Source organism: Ammodytes marinus (genome assembly GCF_949987685.1).
Source record: "Ammodytes marinus genome assembly, chromosome: 12".
NCBI classification, from domain to species: domain Eukaryota; kingdom Metazoa; phylum Chordata; class Actinopteri; order Uranoscopiformes; family Ammodytidae; genus Ammodytes; species Ammodytes marinus.
Window position 1 is genome coordinate 27,660,757 of NC_137216.1, and position 18,027 is coordinate 27,678,783.

General features: G+C 41.3%; 2 protein-coding genes across 2 annotated transcripts in view; one reads left to right on the plus strand and one right to left on the minus strand.

Annotated features, from left to right (window-relative positions):
- The window catches only part of abcb6b (ATP binding cassette subfamily B member 6 (LAN blood group) b), a gene marked incomplete at both ends in the record, with an annotated part of 44,943 nt that extends 40,515 nt beyond the window's left edge, over positions 1–4,428 (plus strand). Inside the window, 2 exons of the mRNA XM_080038517.1 lie at positions 1,046–1,107; positions 4,415–4,428. Of these exons, the coding sequence (XP_079894643.1) occupies positions 1,046–1,107; positions 4,415–4,428 (76 nt within the window). The remainder of the gene's footprint in view (positions 1–1,045; positions 1,108–4,414) is intronic.
- Positions 3,669–17,428, minus strand: LOC307258363 (uncharacterized protein). Its single transcript, XM_080037878.1, has 8 exons — positions 15,787–17,428; positions 15,173–15,409; positions 10,917–11,147; positions 9,283–9,453; positions 8,700–8,831; positions 7,959–8,125; positions 6,270–6,536; positions 3,669–5,625 (listed from the first exon to the last, which is right to left on the minus strand). Exons 1-8 carry the CDS (start codon positions 16,055–16,057, stop codon positions 5,443–5,445), a joined length of 1,659 nt encoding a protein of 552 aa, XP_079894004.1. The 5' UTR covers positions 16,058–17,428; the 3' UTR covers positions 3,669–5,442.
- Between the last annotated feature and the right edge of the window lie 599 nt (positions 17,429–18,027).

An 18,027-nucleotide genomic window follows, 5' to 3' on the forward strand; every position in this document is an offset into this window, starting at 1 on the left:
TTACTAATTCATAGTTCAGTCTGCCGGCGAACTTTAGACATCTCAACTTTGTTCTTAAAGCCACTCTGGTGTCACAAGACATTACAGTGACCCTCCGTCTCCCCTGCCTGCTCTTCTTTTAACTCTATTTCTATTCAATATTAGATTCATAGATGTATAACAAGTTATCCTTTTGTTTTGTTTTTTATCTTATTGTTACACACAACAACAGTAGATATTATTCAGGTTTTGTAAGAAAATATATTGATGGATGGATAGATAGATAGATAGATAGATAGATAGATAGATAGATAGATAGATAGATAGATAGATAGATAGATAGATAGATAGATAGATAGATAGATAGATAGATAGATAGATAGATAGATAGATAGATAGATAGATAGATAGATAGATAGATAGATAGATAGATAGATAGATAGATAGATAGATAGATAGATGGATGGTTGGATTCTAGTTTGAGTCTACTATGTCATTACATGTTGCCGTTACATGTATTCATTGTTTGCATTAATGTATACATTTCAACATCAACTTCCCTAGGGACAAAAATTTAAATAATAAAATAAAGTCTTAAACAATTGCCTGGAAATCCATTTGCTAGCGGCGAGTCTGGACTTCCAGGATAAAAATAAAATAATGATAATTAGAAAAATAAGAACACTCAATAAACAAAGCTTTAGAACCATCTATCACTTTTTGATTGAAGAAATTGCAGCATCAACACAACATCATCACATGCTACCACTCTGCTAATCAAGACAGAGCATTTTAAAAACCAGAAGCAGAAGGAACCGCCATGTGTTACTGTGTGTGTGTGTGTGTGTGTGTGTGTGTGTGTGTGTGTGTGTGTGTGTGTGTGTGTGTGTGTGTGTGTGTGTGTGTGTTTGAGAGCTTATTCCAACACCAGCCATGTGTAGACGGACATGACAGACAGAGGGGGAAAGTGAAAAGCTGGAAAGCAGAAATATGGACGAGGCACGAGAGACTTTCTAAAAATAATATTTATGATGTTTCTTTGCGTGTCTCATTCTTCTTATTTCAGACACGAGGAGCTGTTGGTGCGGGGCGGCCTGTACGCTGCCATGTGGACCAAACAACAGAAGAGTCACGACACACACACTGACACACACACAGACACACACACAGACACACTCTGACACACACACAGACACACATGGACACACACACACTGACACACACACAGACACACACACACTGACACACACACACACACACACAGACACACTCTGACACACACACTGACACACACACAGACACACACAGTGATACACACACAGACACACATGGACACACACACACACACACACACACACACACACACACACACACACACACTGACACACTCACTGACACACACACAGGCACACACACAGACACACACAGACACACACACATGGACACACACACAGACACACACTGACACACACACAGACACACACACACACACTGACACACACACACAGACACACTCTGACACACACTCAGACACACACTCAGACACACACACACACACACACACACACACACACACACACACACACACACACACACACACACACACACAGACACACACATGGACAACCAGACGCAAGACACTTGACATTGACTGTGAACTTTTGATTTTTGTTAGAAAATGACTTTGACACACAGATGCTGTTGTCATCTTTCATGCCGTTATCAACAATAACATACGGTAACTCCATTGTTATTCCCAAAGCAGGGTTTTCTTTTCCCATTAAATTAACCATGCATTACTTTCACTGCCAACTGCCAATGTTAAAGTTGCAGCAAACGTGATGATGCATTCAGTACACTTACCCAAGCATTTTAAACTACTTCTAAACTGCTGCGGCCATTCCTTTCCTTGCTGTTTGCTGCCGCAGGTCGCCATGTGTCGAGCTGATGTGACGATGACTAACAGATCCCATGTGTGTGTAGATTCTAGCATGAGATTAAATGAGTTACAAGCCAAACCCCCCCGCCTGGAGCGTTACATATGTTCTATTAACATATTCTGCTGCTGCTTAATGTTTGTATATGAACATAGTTTCAGTGGGAGAAATAAACAAACTAAAACTGCAGAAAATGGCGACGTTAGCCGGCTGTTAGCGATGCAGTAAAGAACAATGGGAAGAATTGATTTAAAGCCCCTGTAAAACTTTAAACTGAATCCTTTTAACTGTGTAATTTGGGGAGTTAGATGAATTATATATTAAAACAGCTGAAAAGAGTTAGGCATCTCTATCAATCCAAATGAAAGATATTGTCATTTAAGTTTGATCAACTTTACAGAACATCCCTTTAGATGAGGCTATGGGCTATGCTCTGGTTCTTATGACACATTAAGTATTTTGAACCAATCACAGCAAGTTCTCTAACCAACCGTTATATATAAAACAATGACTGTTGCCATGGAGTTTTTTAATATTTATGAACATGTATTGTTAATCAGATTTGTGTAAAAGTGTATTGAGACATCCAAGTTTGATATCATAAATTGATTGTTACTATTTTAGACATGCAGGTTTCCAAAAGCTTTAATGTCAAGGTGAATGCTTCTCTGTATAGCAGTGGTCAGATGTGCAGGTGAAGAGATCCCTCCCTTCCCCCCCCCCCCCCCCCATTCATTAAGAGGCAAAAGGTGATTGTGTTACTGAGATTGTTTTGGTAAAAACATCCTGGATGGGCTGAAAGCGCCGGTGTCAGAGGTTAGTGGTGAAACTATATCAGGAGCCCCAGGGAGAGAGAGAGAAGGATAGATAGAGAGAGCAAGAGAGAGAGAGAGAAGGATAGGGAGAGAGAGAGAAGGATAGATAGAGAGAGAGACAGAGAAGGATAAATAGAGAGAGCAAGAGAGAGAGAGAGAAGGATAGAGAGAGAGATAGAGAAGGATAGATAGAGAGAGCAAGAGAGAGAGAGAGAAGGATAGAGAGAGAGAGAGAGACAGAGAAGGATAGATAGAGAGAGCAAGAGAGAGAGAGAGAGAAGGATAGAGAGAGACGTATGGATGGTGGGTTTTAGTTGGAACTGTGTCTCCTTAGTTAGCAATAAAGGCCTCTGAAACAAAAACTGTGTCATGGATTTTCTCCGTACAATTCGATTTCACTTTTATAGGCACTGTATGGTACATTTCTGACACGCACCACATCACGATAATTGCTTGAATATCTGCTTACATATAGACCTTTTATATACTATCTATGATATAGACCCAGGCTATACCTTAAACACATTGTCTATGGCAGTAAAGATGAATGGTAAATGTCATTTTTGTCAAATTCCAAACATTACATTTGGAGTCAGTGATTCTGGAGAATGCTTGTTGTCAAAATCCTTTTTGACAATATCAGTGAACCGCTACCTTTCCGTACTGTGTGTGCGCGCTGATAACTGTGTGTGTGTGTGTGTGTGTGTGTGTGTGTGTGCAAGAAAATGCAGTGTGCGTAGATGAAAGTTGTTGTGCATGCTAGCGTTTAATGTGTACGTATTTGCACGACAATGTGGTGTACGTTAAAATATTCTGACCTAAACAGCTCCACATAGATGTTGCCCTCTCCACCACACAGAATCATTTCAATGGTCTTGTTCCTTATATGGTCATCAGGACGTGGGAAGCCACACAAATGAATCTCATGTGCTACAGCTGGTTTCTAATAGTACTTTATTGACTAGATATCGTGGTCTGCTGCATGCAACTAGAGAAACATTTCTGCTCTATGACATTTCATACTCTGTACAGATGATTACACAAACTGTGAATATTATGGACAATACAGTCAACAGTTCTGTTCCAAAAAAAAAAAAAAAACGGTCCCACGCATTTGGAAAAAAGTTTTTTCTTTCCCGATCCACTTCCATGTCTTGAATAAACAAAAATCTCTAATGTAAAATGAATAAGTACAACAATAGACATCAGTATACAGAGGGGAATGAGATTGTACAATGGACTGTAGTGTGTATATAGTTTATGGTTACTCACAAAATCACAAAGTACCACCGAAAAAAGCAGAGAAGAACATGTAGGCTGTTAGTGTGTGGGGATGGGTTAATATTAGAACGTTTGTGCATCTTTCATGGGATGCCTCTGTCTATGTCAAACACACACACACACACACACACACACGCACGCACACACACACACACACACACACACACACACACAAACACACACACACACACACACACACACACACACACACACACCGCCCTTATTAAAATGCCATAGCCAGTCTGTGTAGCAGTGGGGGCAGTCTCAGTGCTTCATATTTTAATCATGATCCCTGCAAAACCAGTTTCCGTCTCGCTCTTTTTTTCTTCCGGTGAAGATGCATTCAGTCGCCCATCTCTACATCTCTTTTATACCCAGGTAGGTTTTGTGTTTTGTGTCCAGCCTGGTCATTCTAATGCGAAACACACCGGACAGGATCATTCAATTCAACTGTCAATTGGGTTGATTTCCAAAATGAAACTTTGCTCATATATCAGTGACCAGTTCTGACCACGGTTTTTTTATCAGCTCTGATGTAATCATTTACTAATTTATTCCTGTTTTCATCTTTCTCATACAGTTATATTCAGTCCGGAGATAAAGTGATGGCGAAGGGAGCAGATTGTAGTTAAAAGTAAAGAATGTACTGTATGTGTTTTATGGCCGAGTAAAGCTAAGATATGCGGTTGAGAAATGAGTCACAAACCAGCCCCCAATAAAAACACAGGAACCAACTTTAAGAACATAAACTGATGGATGAAAAGTAAATTCAGAAAAGTAAGAACTAGAAAGTATAAAGGAGATTAGGAGAGGAGGAGAGGAGGCCAAGAGAGGAAAGGTGGAAGGAGAGGAGAAGACGGAAGGTGAAGCAAAGGACAGAATGAAGAATAACTGTTATAAAGATAGAAATAAATGATTGGCTCTAAAACGTTTTAGTGCCTAGGAGATGTGTTTTGCACACACACACACACACACACACACACACACACACACACACACACTGACCCGAGCGTACCACTGGTCTCTGGGAGTGGTTGTCCTCTTGCTGAACTCCCAAACAAACACACACACACACACAAACCTGCCCTGGAACATACACACACACACACACACACACAACTCCCGTCGATGTGCTGTCATCGCTATGGTTACTGTCTGAGTTAGGACAGAAAACACACACACACACACCGGTTTCACTAAGCAAACTGAAACTAAAGTCCTAAGTCAACTCAACTCTAAATGTGTTTGATGTCCATGCTTGTGTGTGTGTGTGTGTGCGTGTGGTTCTGTGTGTGTGTGTCCATCCACATTTAATGTATTTCCCATTCAGTTACTCTCTCTCTCTCTCTCTCTCTCTCTCCCAGTCTCTCTCTCTCTCTCTCCCAGTCTGTCTGAGTATCTCTCTCTCTCTCTCTCTCCCCCAGTCTGTCTCAGTGTCTCTCTCTCCGGTGGTGTTTCTGGTGCCACAGTGCAGTGGGCAGGTTCTGGCAGCCCTGGTACTCTCTCCTCAGCTCTCCGTCGGTGAGGGGGGGCGTGACGTTACAGGGCGCCCCCGACAGAGTCACGTTCAACAGGCCGGACCAGGGCTGCAGCAGACGCGACATCCCACGATCCTGACCACAACATTTAGAGTGAGAGTTAAAAACAATCAAAAACTACGGATGCATCCATTCAATATTTTTCAGTTCCGATCCGTATCGGATATCTGAATTCTGTCTGATATCATCATTATTATTATTATACTGTTTTGTTATGTTGGTGGTGATATTACGTGTAAGTTCATAAATGATAGACAACACAGCACTTCTAATTTGAAAGAGGAAAAATTAGACAAAAATTCAATAATGTTTAATTGTATTGCGAACCCATTTATTTTTTTATTTTTTTATTTTTTAACCTTTATTTATACAAGTATATCCCATTGAGACCGAAGACTCTTTTGCAAGGGAGACCTGTTTTCCTTTCCCACGTTACCATTCACACACACATTTGACATTTTAACTGCTTTGAACGGTTTCAATAGAGGAGCATAGTCGAATAGTAGTAGTTTTAGACCTGTGCTATATCATATAGCTATGTGCTTAAAAAAAAGAAAAAAAAAAGACTGTGGAATTTGGCTTGGTACGTGGATGGGTAGCGTCATTCTGATATCCAATGAGTGGATTGCACTCATATTGTCAATATTGGACCCAATACCAATATTGAATTTGATCGTTCCAATCCCTTAAAAAAAAAAAACCTAAGCATGATGGCTTACCCTCCCCAGATGGTCCAGCAGGCAGGTGTGAGGGCTGATGTAGTCCCAGCTGCCGTCCTCCCATCCTGGGTTGACTCTCTGCTGGCTGTGGGTCTGTCTGGTCTGACTCTGGATCAGAACCACGTTGAAGTGTTTCTGAGATCCTCTGAGCCTCTTGGACAGGACGCCGCTGTAGCTCTGATCCACAAACAGTAACACGCGCGTGGCCTTGCAGCCGGCGAGGTCTGCTAGCAGCTCGTTGACTGAGTAGCGCTCCTTTAGATCAGCCTGCAGAGAGACAGAGAGAGAGAGAGAGAGAGAGAGAGAGAGAGAGAGAGAGAAAGAGAGAGAGAGAGAGAGAGGGAGGGAGAGAGAGAGAGAGAGAGAGAGACACATATGGTGTCAAACATACACTCTGAAAACTCTTGGTCGCATCAAGAAATTCAGAAAAGATTACAGGGACACAGACAGTGGTCATATTGAATCCTCATATTATGCTTTAGATAAAGTAGTCGACAGTAAATATGCTAAATGTACTTATTTTCATTTTTTTTAAGATATTTTTTGGGCATTTTTATGCTTAATTGACAGTGCAGAGAGACAGAGGTGAAATGGGGCAGAGAGGGGAGTGACATGCAGAGGACGACCGCGGGCGGGAATCGAACCCGGGTCTGCTGCTGGGCCCGGCCCGGGAGGGGGACTCCTTACCAACTGAGCTAAAGGCGCCCCCTAAATGTACTTCTTTATATGAATATTTGCTTTCATATGTAGCTTTATAATGAAAAAGAGACTTCTGTTTCTGAAGGAGATTGTATCATATATTTGACTACATTTATTGATTGCAATCTAAATTTTAGTGAAAACACAGACTATATTTTTAAAACCTGTAACCAACGTCTCCATCTACTGCGCAAACTCAACTCATTCAGAGTGAGCAAGCACATTATGGAAACAGTTTATAAGAACCTTATTGAGGGCATTTTAACCTTTAATATGGCAATGTGGTATGGTAACCTAAACGTAAAAGGAAGAAGCAAGCTACAGAGAATAATAAACCTTGCCTCAAAAATCATAGGGACAAAACAGAAACATTTAAGTTGTATGTACGACGAAGTGCTGAGGAAAAAAGCTGTTAAAATAGCAAACGATCCGTCCCATCCACTCCATAGGGAGTTTGAACTTCTTCCCTCGGGTAGACGTTACAGAGTGCCAAGGGCAAATCGTAACATTTTTAAAAATTCCTTCACTCCTAAAGCGATTGGGGTACTGAACACCATGTCCCGCTGATGTGTATACTGCCACTGCTGTCCTGCTTCTTGCCCTGAAGATGTCTGTGTGTAAATGTTGTTGTTGTTGCTTTTGTTGTTGTTGTTGTTGTGTTGTCCTGCTTGTTGTTTTTTGTATGAGACCGAAGACGAATCTCCACACCGTGGACAATAAAGATTTAACTAACTAACTAACTAACTAACTAACCAGAATGTCTAGTTACTATACTAAATTGAAATCATATCAAACCATTATTATGAGCTAAATGTCAAGGACGAATTTCAAAATTTGAACAGTTTTGTAAATAATTTTATTCATTCCTTTTATTCGATCACTCCACTCGTACTTCTTCTTTTCTACAATGTGTGTGTGTGTGTGTGTGTGTGTGTGCTTGTGTGTGTGTGTGTGTGTGTGTGTGTGTGTGTGTGTCTCTCTCTCTCTTACGATCCCGTTGAGGTTGGCGTCCCAGAGCAGCATAGTTCCATCGTTGCGTGTTGGAGAGTTGAGGTAGAGCACCAGAGTGTCTGCACAGTGCTGCTTCCTGCACACGTAGGACACGTGGTTACGGATCACGGCTTTCTCTGTGGCAGGGTACACGCCCTCTACGTCTTCTGTGGGAGGGGGGAAGGGGGTGGGGAGGGGGGAGACAGAGGGTAAAATGTACATTTGAAAATTGTGTCACCAGTTTGTCCAGAAATGTCTATAGTCTCTCTAATATGGGAGCCTATCCCTGCGTTCCAATCCCCATACTTCCCTACTATTTAGTATGCCAGAAAAAATATTTAGGATGTTGCCCAATACATACACGTCAATTGTAGTATGATGAAAATACATAAACGCCCGACTAACTCCAATAGCATTTTGGAGTATTCGTCTTTATTCTTGACATTTCTCGACATGTGAAAAAAAAAAAATCCTTCTGTGATTTAAAACTAAACTAAAACTCTTCTGTACTTTAGTATGTAGTGTAGTAAAAAGAAAGAGTATGTGATTTGGAACGCAGGGAATGTTGCAGTTACGTGGACTTTTTGTCACTTGGAAGCACACAGATCCAAAGGTGTAGGTCAGTTTGCTTTTGCATTGGTGCAACAGGCACACAATATTTTTTAGGTTTTGCATGTGGTGTTGTTGTATGTGGAATGACATTTTCAAAACGCCGGTGTTCTACTATTAACCCTGTCCTACCAGGAAGCTGTCCAGTGCTGGCGAAGAAGGTCTTGATGTGATCTTTGTGGAACCCGTTGTTCTGTAACATTCTGTAGAACCTCTGGAGGTTCTGAACGTGATGCTGGAACGTCATCTGCTGCTGCCAGCCACCTGCACAGAGCGAGCACACACACACACACACACACACACACACACACACACACACACACACACACACACACACACACACACACACACACACACACACACAAAATACGTTTAGAATGTTGGACATCAGTGGATGGTCAAATGTAAGTTTTTGATAATGCTTATAATTCTATTTATTCTATGTAAATCTTTTCAGTCAGAAAAAAAAACATAGACATTAACATATCTCCTTATACACCTGGGTGATTTTGACACTTCAAACATGTTAACCCTCAGTCATACTGTATATTCTCATGTCAATCTCATGAGAGACACACAATTTATGTGTGTTGTCTATTGTTTGTATTGTGAGTATTTTAAAATGGATCCTAAGTCTAATAATTCAAATTCAAATTCAATTCAAACTCTCACACACATCAATAAGTTTATGATGATGATGATGAATGGTTGTTACCTGAGATGAGCACGGCGTGGTCACAGGTCTGGTAGAGTCTGCAGGAGAGGTGTGTGGCTAGCGGCTGCTGGTGGCAGCGTCTGGTGTTCTTGTTGAGCTCACAGCTGGAGACGGGCAGAGCGGGGATGCCCATCGACAGAGGCTCAGGGCACCGCGCAAACTCTGAGTGCTCTGGGGTGAAAATGATAAAATGGCATACTTTTTAAAATGGCATACTTTTTCAACATCATTTTGAATAGTATGTGGACAGCAGGTAATACAGGAGCACGCTTGAAGTAAAAAGTGAATATCTCCTCACATTACCCCGCTACCTGTCCGTACTGTGTGTGCTTTAAAATAAATTCAGTGTTAATAAAAAAAAGCCTAGGCTCTGTAGACGCCCGGGCATGTTGGCTACGATGGGCCCCATTTGTTGTTTACATACCAGTTTACAGAGCATAGGCTGTGTATCAACACAGGATTCTTTTTTCAGCGCACACAGAGTACGCACAAGTATCAGATCGTGAGGAGATATTCACTGATTTTCACAAAAAGTGATTTTGTCAACAAGCGTTCTCCAGAATTGCTGACTCCACCTATAAGGCATCTCACATTCTTGTCTTTTAAAGAACTTGTATATGAAGCAGGACCTCAGTACTAAAACATTTAAACATATGTCCTGATGCCAGGCCCATATAAACTTGGTATGCTGCTAGTATTCTCAATGGGACAGTTGGTTTTAATCGCTCACAATCAACCATTAAGGAATACCTCATCTCCATACACGTGTAACAAGCCAAAGGTGGCCTTGCGGTTACGTCCTTAATGATTGTCTATGTTTGAAATAACAGCATGATTAACATTGTTCCCAGCAGTTGTTCTCACGAGCCCACAGTTTGCAGGTGTGGGTGGTCTTGGCATAACATGAGAATGATTCTGCATTGAGCCTCCTACCAGGAAAAGAGCTGCGTGATTCTACTTTAACCATAAAATCCAGGTGGAGTTTTACCAACGACTGTGTGACATCACTTTGGTATGTTCTCTCTTCACAGCTAAGCACAGAATGACGTTGGTTAGTGCCCAGACTTTTACTCTTGTACTGTCATGAGATGGAAAGCTTTTTGCTTGTTGAATGATATATCTTAAGATGTTGTGTGGATTGCCATCAAATTTGGTTTTCAATTGATGAATCAAAAGTATTATGTTGGTCTGACCTGATGCCTCAACTTTTAAATTTTTTTTAGATTTTTTTATGAAATGGGAATAGGCTGTGAATGCCCAAAATGTGTTCTGTAAAAAGGCTCGATCTAATAGGTGTTCATTTTCTTTTAAAGAGATGCAAATGTACATGTTGAGTTGGCTATTGCCAAATTTGCATATTTATTCAAATAGATTTGGAGAAAAAAATTATAATAATAAAGAAATAGTTGTTTCAATTAATGTTATCAGCTGACAAAATTGATATAGGCCTATATATTGATATTTATGAATTAAAAATCTGTCTGACCTTTATCTGACCTTGATCTGACTTATGTAACCCAGGATGTATTTGGCCTTTATTTAGCATTTAGACTGAAAGCAGGAAAAAACTGCTAGCCCTCTGACAAAATAAGTAAAGTATGTTTGTTAGAAGCAATTTTTTGTTAATTCCTTACCAACACATTTGAGCCTCTGTGTGCGGTTGCTGTCTCCCACTCCGACCACTAGAGGCAGGAAGTGAACCTCACACAGTCCCCCGCGCTCCAACAGCCGGTTACCGGTTACTGTGGTAACGGCCCCACCGCGCAGCGAGCGACCGTTACCCATGAGCCTCTCTGGTCCGGCCTGCCAACGCTTCAGCTGGTTCTGACACCGACCCTTCAGAGCCAGAGTCAGACACTCCTCACCTTAAACACACAGTGTTAAAGACACATTTCACCAGTGGACATATGAAGGTGTATTGAACTCTGAGATCCTATGTAGTATAAATGTGCAAACATTCTAGAAATCGGTTCATCCTAGCGTGAAAAAAGGCAGAAAGAGTGTTTTATGGTCTAACTGTCTAACCCTACATTTTCCCATGTGTGACATCACACATGGTAAAATGTAGGGTTAGGATTAACAGGACAGCTGGGCCAAGGGAAGACTGAGGAAAGACTGAGGGAAGAAAAATCTCATTCATTATATTATAATTGCGATTTTATAATGATAGAACGCTGGTTCCGTATGGGTGAAGCTGTTTTCGGCATCATCTAGTGGTGAAGGTTCAAGATTGCTACGCTCATTTGCTAACCCCTCCCTTTTGTAGAATTTACAGAGGCATCATCCACCACTGCCTCAAGTCTTTCCACAATATAAAGCAATGAGATGAAGATGTAATTAGTTATTTATTCTCTAGTATTTCTTCTAAGTCTTCCAACAGGTGCTTTTCCCCAGGACATCCACTATATTATATATAAAAAACGCATGAGGCCGTTAAGTTGTATTGACTGTCTGTTTGCCTTCTGTCTTTCCCAGGTTAAACGAGGTCTAAAGAAAGTTTTACTCTTAAGAGAGACCGGCTACAAAACCATCCAGGACCCAGCATGAGGCCACTGCACTGTATGAATAATTGACAGGTGTCACACACACACACACACACACACACACACACACACACACACACACACACACACACACACACACACACACACACACACACACACACAAATTCACCTCCCAACATCTGGCCATAACCTCTCTCACTACAGGGGGTCAACAGCTTGCACTTTCAGACTCAACTCCTTCACGAGAGTTGTGAGCACCACCACTACAGAATACATAATAACTTCCTGTCCCACTTGGACTCTTTCTACATGAATAAATCAGAGAAATGCTTATTCTTTTTCTGACCCATTTTGGCCTTTCATTCATAGTAAATGTGTTGTTTGCCATCACCAAAAAGTTTAGCTTTTTTCAGAAACACAAATATTTGAGGAGTGTTTAAGACTTAATTTTAGAATGTTACAATGTTTTTGAATGCTTTCATAGCTGTGGCCTATGTGTAAGTTAAACTGGATTCATTTAATGTTAACCTTATTAAGAATGTAACTCTGACAAGTCCTGAAATGGTCCGTAAAGAATTGATAGTCAAAGGAAAATATCCTACTCTTGCAAATGCCTGCAACTCAAGTTTGGACAGAAGATGGACTTTCAAGAAAATGCATGCCAGCACAGACACAGACACAGACACACACACAGACACACACACACACACACACACACACACACACACACACACACACACACACACACACACACAGGGGCAAAAAGTGCTGCAGAAGTAGCTGGGTCGACCCCCCTCTGAGCTGGAAAGTGTCCTACATCATTGAGCTAAAAATGGAGGTTGAGACCACGCACAGTCAACTTTGACTTTCTTTTCTGCAGAACTTTACACACACACACACACACACACACACACACACACACACACACACACACACACACACACACACACACACACACACACTGCTCCCCTTTTTTATTGAAGACCTGAGACTAAGAAACATTCATAGTCTGACACCCACACACCCAGCAACAAACAAACAACACAAACAAGGCCAGATAACCAACAATTTCACGCGATAAACACAGTTAATAAAAACAACTGAAATACCCATAAAGCTTTAGATAATAACACTTTAAAATCTCTAAGGGGAATGAAGGAACTTAGTCTGAGGAAAGATCGCAGTTTATTTCATTTAAAAGGTCTATTAAAAAAAGTAGTTAGTGTTTACGTAATCTTTCTTTAATGGTGGAACAGTCAAACACACTTGTTAATGTGAAGAATATCATGTAGCCCACTAGGTATTTTCCTGCATTTATACTGTAAGTCTGTGGTTAACAAATGGCAACAGACAGAAGATAAACTTGAGTGCGAGTAAAGAGTTGTATCATCCGCATACATACAGTATCTCACAAAAGTGAGTACACCCCTCACATTTCTTTACATTTTTCTTTATATCTTTCCATGGGACAACATTGAATAAATGACACTTTGATACAATGTAAAGTAGTCAGTGTACAGCTTGTATAACAGTGTAAATTTACTGTCCCCTCAAAATAACTCGACACACAGCCATTAATGTCTAAACTGCTGGCAACAAAGGTGAGTACACCCCTTAGAAAAAATGTACAAATTGGGCCCAAAGTGTAAATATTTTGTGTGGCCACCATTATTTTCCAGCACTGCCTTAACCCTCTTGGGCATGTAGTTCACTAGAGCTTCACAGGTTGCAACTGGAACCCTCTTCCACCCATTTATGACAGCATCACAGAGCTGGTGGATATTAAAGACCTTGCGCTCCTCCACCTTCTGTTTGAGGATGCCCCAAAGATGCTCAATAGGGTTTAGGTCTGGAGACAGGCTTGGCCAGGCCATAACCTTTACCCTCAGCTTTTTTAGCAAGCCAGTGGTCGTCTTGGAGGTGTGTTTGGGGTCGTTATCATGTTGCAATACCACCCTGCGGCCCAGTTTACGAAGGTTGAGTGCACGTGGTCAGCGTCGTACACAGAGGTTGGCTTTGGAAAATAGACGTATGAGTGCTGCCAGCATTGCTGAAGGGCTTGAAGGGGTGGGGGGTCAACCTGTCAGTGCTCAGACCATACGCCACACTCTGCATCATACTGGTCTGCATGGCTGTCATCCCAGAAGGAAGCCTATTCTAAAGATGATGCACAAGAAACCCCACAAAAAGTTTGCTGAAGACAAACAGACTACGGACATGGATTACTGCAACCATGTCCTGTGGTCTGATGAGACCAAAATACATTTATTTGGTTCAGATGGTGTTAAGAGTGTGGAGCGGCAACCAGGTGAGGAGTACAAAGACAAGTGTGTCTTGCCTAGAGTCAAGCATGGTGGTTGGAGTGTCATGGTCTGGGGCTGCATGAGTCCTGCCAGCACTGGGGATCTACAGTTCATTGAATTCTAACATGTACTGTGACATACTGAAGCAGAGCATGATCCCCTCCCTTCATAAACTGGGCCGCAGGGCAGTACTGCAACATGATAACGACCCCAAACACCCCTCCGAACGACCACTGGCTTGCTAAAGAAGCTGAGGGTAAAGGTTATGGACTGGCCAAGCATGTCTCCAGTCTTAAACCCTATTGAGCATCTTTGGGGCATCCTCAAACGGGAGATGGAGGAGCGCAAGGACTCTAATATCCACCAGCTCCTTGATGTCGTCATGAATGGGTAGAAGAGGGTTCCAGTTGCAACCTGTGAAGCTCTAGTGAACTACATGCCCAAGAGGGTTAAGGCAGTGCTAGAAAATAATGATGGCAAAACTAAATATTGACACTTTGGGCCCAATTTGGAAATTTTTTCTTAGGGGTGTACTCACTTTTGTTGCCAGCAGTTTAGACATTAATGGCTGTGTGTCGAGTTATTTTGAGGGGACAGTAAATTTACACTGTTATACAAGCTGTACACTGACTACTTGACATTGTATCAAAGTGTCATTTATTCAGTGTTGTCGCATGGAAATATATAATTAAATATTTGAAGAAAAGTTAGGGGTGTACTCACTTTTGTGAGATACTGTATATACATAGGCCTACGTACTGTGTGCGCTGGAAAATAAATTCAATGTTAATACACAGCCTAGGCTCTGAAAACGGTTCTCTTGCTCGCTTACATAACTGTTTACAGAGCCTAGGCTGTGTATTAACACTAGATTTGTTTTCATTGCACACAAAGTACGGAGAGGTAGCGGATCGTGAGGAGGTATTCTACGATTTTTTAATTTTTTTATTTTTACAACATTCTCCAGATTTACTGACTCCACCTTCAAATAATTGAATTGAATTGAATTTATTAACAGCACTGCACAGACAGGGTATTAAATTATTGTTTAACAGTGTTTATTTAAATAAAGTTTTGTCTCACCCAGGTAAATGCCGTCCTGGTGTGAGCATCTCTTCTTGGTCACGTTAACGTCCACGTAGAACAGAACCACGGTGTGTCCAAAGTTCTCCCCGGGGTTTGGGTCCAGAACCAGCACTGCATCGTGGGCCGTAGCCCCGCCGTGCAGCACCTGGCTCACACTGAACCTTCCACGCAGCTTTGAGCTCATCGACCCAACAGAGGAGTCAGGCAAGATGGCCACCACTTTGTCTGAGGCACCTGGGAGAGGTTTTTTAGAGATTGTAAGTAGACTGTTCGTAATTAATAAAAAAAAAATCTCCTTCTTTTTTACTTTATTATTAAATAATTAAGTGTATTGTAAGTCACGCCCAAACAGGGAACATTTTCACCCTCCTCATCAGCCGCTAAAAATCATGCAAAAACCTTATAATGAAAAAAATAAACTAACAATATTTTTTTTTAAAGTAAAAAAAAAAAATAATAATATTAATAATAATAAAAAAAATCAAGTAAGTAAACAAAAACAAAAACAAAATTGATAAATAATTAAAATATGAATAAGTAATAAAATAAAAAATAAATAGCAAAATAACACCCCAGTGATATACAGTATATGACCCTTGTTCCCTCCTCACCTGCGTTGCTGCGTAGCTCCGACACATACACAGCCACGGTGGACATGGGCAGGTGAGCCAGCTGTCTGCATTCTGCCTCAGAGACCGAGCCCAAGCGTAGACACCTCTCCAGCTGATCCCACTGCAGTGACTGGAGCCCGGAGCGGACCCAGCGCTCCACTCGGCCAGGGGACAGGCCTCCCGTCTGGGGTACGCTGCCCGCCGAGACCCCCTGATCCACGGGGAGAACCAAGAGGGAGAGAGGGGCTACTAGGAGCACCAGCAGCCTCATTCTCACACCTATGTCTGGATGTGAACTCTTGATTTGATAACTTTTTGACCTTTTTTGCCAACTTTTCTCTTTGCACTTTAGTTCCTTTTTTAATTCAAATAATTTTTATAACTTCTCCCCCTCCTTCTCTGGATACGTTTTTGTTTGTACTTTTGTCCCTTTGACCAAATCTCTAGAATCTCTTGTTTTCTAGGGGAGAACTGGTCAAGACAGGCGTCAGCAACTTTTAAACAGTTTGTAACGGTGTCTTTATTTTGCTTCTTACACCTGCTTCATCATCTTCACTTGATTGTACATCTTTCAGTATCCTCTTCAAACCTTCTGATACTATTTTTTTTAACCTTTTTCACTTAGATATTAATCTTTTTATCTTCACTTTTCCATGTATCCTTATAATCCCTATAATTTTTTTAATTTAAATTTTCACTCTTGCATTGAAGCGTCTTTGGACTCTTTTGATTGTTCCTTGAACTTTGTCCTGCTCCTCCAATCTTCAGCAAATGTCAATTTCCCTCTCTTTTAGGTGATAGTCCCGTCACTTTTTCAGAATAACTATTTTTAAAATCTCCAAAAACTCCTTCTCCTTGATTTTTTTCAACAGAAGAGCTGATATTTCTTCTTCTTCTTCTTCTTTTAGTCCCAGAGTCAAGTTCACTCCAATGTTGGTCTACAACATCTTTGATCATTAAAAAGATGACAGAGCAACGTCCTCCTCTTCTGTCTCTTTATTTCCTTGTTTATTCCTCTGTTTGTCAGATTGAGAAAAGCGTTCTTGTCTGTCGTAACGGTAAAAATCTGCTTTGAGATTCTCTGAATTTGTAAAAATAGCCAAAAAGACACTTGCGGTGTTTGTTTTCTTCCGTTACTCAATCTCAATTTCCATCTTCATATCTCCTTTGTTTCTTTGCGTTTGAGTGGTTGCAACAGGCGACAACATCTTCATTAAAAACTAATTTTCTTCTTGACCAACGTCACTTTTTCTTCCTAATTCATACTTTCCTCTAAGATTTCAGAGGAGACAATATATCCAAAACTCCCCAAAACAAGTCTCCAAAATTCAGCCTTTTTTATGTTCTTGTGGTTTTTTCAGTCCTTATTCGTAGTGAAGTGATGTATTCCACCAAGGAGGAGAAAGCTTCCGACTTCAGAAGATGATATATCTGAGAAAATGTCAGAAAACGTCCTAAAATGAACGAAAATGAGTCCAAAAATGTCCTTAATATGTCCTCAAATGAACCAAAAAACTCCTGCTGTCTTGTCCTGCTCCAGCCAGCTTGTCCTGTAGACTCTGTGCTCTCAGTGACACTTGATACTGGATCATCCACAGAGCTCAGAGGAACAGAAGCTTTCCTCCTCACTGCTGCCGCTCAGACTGCTATACTGCTCAGCTTCAGTCTGCTCCTGCTCTCTCCTCCTCCCTTTATCTCTCTCTCTCTCTTTCTCCCTTTCTCTCTCTCTCTCTCTCTCTCTCTCTCTCACACACACTTTCTCTCTCTCTCTTTCACACACACACACACACTTTCTCTCTCTCTCTCTTTCACACACACCCTTTCTCTCTCTCTCCCTATCTGTCTCTCCTTTCTCACTCTCTTTCCCTCTCTCTCTCACTCTCTCTATTTCTCTCTCTCTCTCTGACACACACACACACACACACACACACGTTCTCCCCCCCCCCCTCTCTCTCTCTACACTGTCTGCAGGCTGGGACATGCCAGAGGAAGTTGTTGAAATTTGTTTTATTACCTTTTAGTATTTCATGAACTGTCACTCAACATGTGAATTGAAACACATTTGATTCATAACTGCATTTGTAATGTGTATACAGTATGTGTGTAAGTGCACTGGGGCAAGTGTATTTTTGTGGCTTGGAGCCCAACACATTTCCCTTAGGGGGACAATAAAGTGTGTCTTATCTTATCCTCTTATCTTACAAGAAGGGAGGATGAAAAGAGAGAAGAAAGGATGAGTGG

What these genes read in the sequence shown, in the direction of transcription:
- LOC307258363 (XM_080037878.1), bottom strand. Translation starts at nt 16,057, where the DNA reads ATGAGGCTGCTGGTGCTCCTAGTAGCCCCTCTCTCCCTCTTGGTTCTC. An exon ending in GGAGCTACGCAGCAACGCAG is followed by an intron (nt 15,410 to 15,786) that starts GTGAGGAGGGAA and finishes AACCTCTCCCAG; the next exon opens with GTGCCTCAGACAAAGTGGTG. An exon ending in CAGCACTGGACAGCTTCCTG is followed by an intron (nt 8,126 to 8,699) that starts GTAGGACAGGGT and finishes CCCCTCCCACAG; the next exon opens with AAGACGTAGAGGGCGTGTAC.